The sequence below is a fragment of the Aptenodytes forsteri genome, unplaced genomic scaffold (genome assembly GCF_000699145.1).
Source record: "Aptenodytes forsteri isolate BGI_AS27 unplaced genomic scaffold, ASM69914v1 Scaffold68, whole genome shotgun sequence".
In the NCBI taxonomy this organism is placed as follows: Eukaryota; Metazoa; Chordata; class Aves; order Sphenisciformes; family Spheniscidae; genus Aptenodytes; species Aptenodytes forsteri.
The window spans coordinates 1,051,187-1,053,717 of record NW_008795382.1 but is presented as its reverse complement, the minus strand read 5'-3'; the positions used below and the strand labels follow the sequence as shown (position 1 = coordinate 1,053,717).

The 2,531-nt window shown below is 41.3% G+C and overlaps 1 protein-coding gene across 1 annotated transcript; it reads right to left on the bottom strand.

Annotated features, from left to right (window-relative positions):
• ZBTB26 (zinc finger and BTB domain containing 26) lies at positions 1-2,321 on the bottom strand. The gene is made up of 2 exons (XM_009280593.1): positions 1,068-2,321; positions 1-736 (listed from the first exon to the last, which is right to left on the bottom strand). The coding sequence occupies exons 1-2, from the start codon at positions 2,313-2,315 to the stop codon at positions 722-724; spliced, it is 1,263 nt and encodes a 420-aa protein (XP_009278868.1). The 5' UTR covers positions 2,316-2,321; the 3' UTR covers positions 1-721.
• Positions 2,322-2,531: the final 210 nt, after the last annotated feature.

Genomic DNA, 2,531 nt, shown 5'->3' with positions numbered 1-2,531 from the left:
GGGCGGGGAGGAAAAGCATGGAGTTGTTACACGTTGCAGCTTTTAAAACAGATTCTTTTCACAGTGTCAAAAAGCAGTATTTCTCCACTCCAGCTTTGCTCTAAAACTAACAACTGTTGTGGCTTATGTGATGCAAAATTTACGGAAGATGGATGATAATTTTTAGTTTTGAAGTGTTTAGCTTGTCTCAGTACATACACTGGTAAGTGCCCTTTAAAAATCCTAGGTATGACAGCATAAGAAATAGGTCATACTTGCACTCCAGGCACCGGCCTCTCACATTCCAGAGCTGCAATTTATTCTCATTTTGAACAGTTCTATGCAACGATCAGCTAACCCTGCCAAATCATTTAGGGTTTTATCTTTTCATAATGCATGTCGAGGTTAAAAACCCTGAGAGCTTTTAAGATAGCGTTGATTGGCAGCAGAAGTTTCTTGAAATAGTTTAGACAGGGCAAAAAAAGTGACACAAAAATACTTCATTTCAACTGTAGGGGTCTAGGGGTAAGATCAGAGAAAGATAATTTTAAGAGGTAAGTTTAAATTTAACTATATGGAGTGCTTTCAGTTATCCAGTGCTTTAAAAAAAAAAAAAATAATCGGGTTATCTCACAGACTTGTCCTCTTTGCTCTTTCCTCCATCTGCCCAGACACAGAGAGGCCTCTAACTGTACAGCAGATGGTTTACTTGCAGCCCACAGCAACAGTCTTTCAAAAGGTGTTAGTCTTGAGTCTCCTAATCAGAGAGAAATTAAACAATTAACCCCATAATCCACAGTAGAGACACAGACAGAAACCTGAAGGAAGATTGCTATTCACAGAAAATATCAAGTAAGACTAAGAACGATGGCTGAAGACCTGCCAGGTTTTGCAATCCAACCCGCCATCCATCCATCTATCCATCGCCTTTCAGGGCATACCACCAGTTTAGGTAAAAGCCCAAACCAGCTCTTTGCTCCTCTCAGTCACGATCCCTACAAACGGCTGTTTTTAATTGCTTAATTGACACAGGTACTATCATTTCTTAAACTGAGCACAGCCTGAGGCAGCTTCCCTGCATCCAGTACCTGGCTTGCATCAGCTTGCTGACAGACCTTACTGTCTGTAGCAGCGCTACATGTGAATGAATCGAAGTCCACTGTTATGTCTTGAACGTTTCTTTCATTGGCATTGTCAAAGCTATTTTTACCGTGTAGCTGTTTAAGATGTTTCCTCAGAACGGGTTTATGCGCAAAAACCATGTCACAGTAGTTACACTTATGGGGCTTGTCCCCACTGTGCAGGTTGAGATGGTCCTGTAAGGAACATTTCTGAGAGAACGTTTTCCCACAGATCTTACATTGGAACGGTTTGATGCCTGCGTGCACTCTCATGTGCCGGTGGAGATTGCCTTTCTGAGTGAATGTCTTGCCACAGAGCAGACACATAAATAGTTTATGCATCTTTAAGTGATTAGCATAGTTTTCCAGATGCCGAAATACTCTTGTGCACTTTGGACACTGATGGTGCCACTGGAGGCCTTTGTCTATACCTCGGTTGTTAGGCCCAAACATATCTTTAGAGGCCAGAATGATGTTATCGCTGCCAGCATATGAAAGGGCATAGTTGTGGAGGTGGTTTTGCTCCATTTCACTTGCTCTGTTTTCAACAGTGGAGTTGATAAGAAAGTGTTGAGGCTCTGAGGAATGCAGTGCAGTTTGTTCAGAAGAAATAAACTGGTTCTGATCCTTCTTATTCCTAACTTCTGTTACCTCCCCAATGGACTCCACCTTGATGATCTGAATATCACTATCCTCCATGTCCATACTGTCTTCTGAAGGTTGAATACAAGGCGAATCTTGCTGCAGAGAGTCATCATCTCCTTGATGGTCCTTCAGCTCAGAGGAGTCACTTTGCTGTTCACACTCCTTGCTCTCCAACGGCTGCTTCGGTTTTATAAACTTCCAGAGGGCCTGCGTACATCGTTCAACAATGTGGCTCATCTGCAGAAAGCTCGCGGCCGTCAAGTAGTTTACCAGTTCCATTTCAGGAAACTCCAGAATGCCACTGTAACAGGATAGAAGCAGCTGCCTCCCCACTTCCGAACTCTGCAGTATAGAGATTTTTACATCTCTGGAGTCATTTAGTAAGAACTGATCTCTTAAAAAGGGAGAGCCAGCAGCAAATACAATTTTATGTCCATGAACTTCAACGTCATCTATATGGACCACGACATCACAAAATTTGTTTTCTTCCCTCAGTTTGTTCATTTTCTGTAACATCGAATCCCCATAATTGTCAAACTTGAAGTGAAGAATATCTGACCTTTCTGACATTTTGGCACACCTAAGGAAAAGCAGCAAGAAAAAAAAAAACAAGTGAGAACTTTTTTGTTTTCCAGAATGCAAGTTAGAAGGGTCTAAAGTAATAATATAAAGTGTGTGTTTAAGCTGATGTTACGTTTTATGCTAGATAAATACTCAAGTCCATTACAAGTTGAAAGTCAAAAAAATCAAGTTTATACCTCGCCTTGCATTATCTTTACCTTTTTT

What these genes read in the sequence shown, in the direction of transcription:
- ZBTB26 (XM_009280593.1), bottom strand. Translation starts at nt 2,315, where the DNA reads ATGTCAGAAAGGTCAGATATTCTTCACTTCAAGTTTGACAATTATGGG.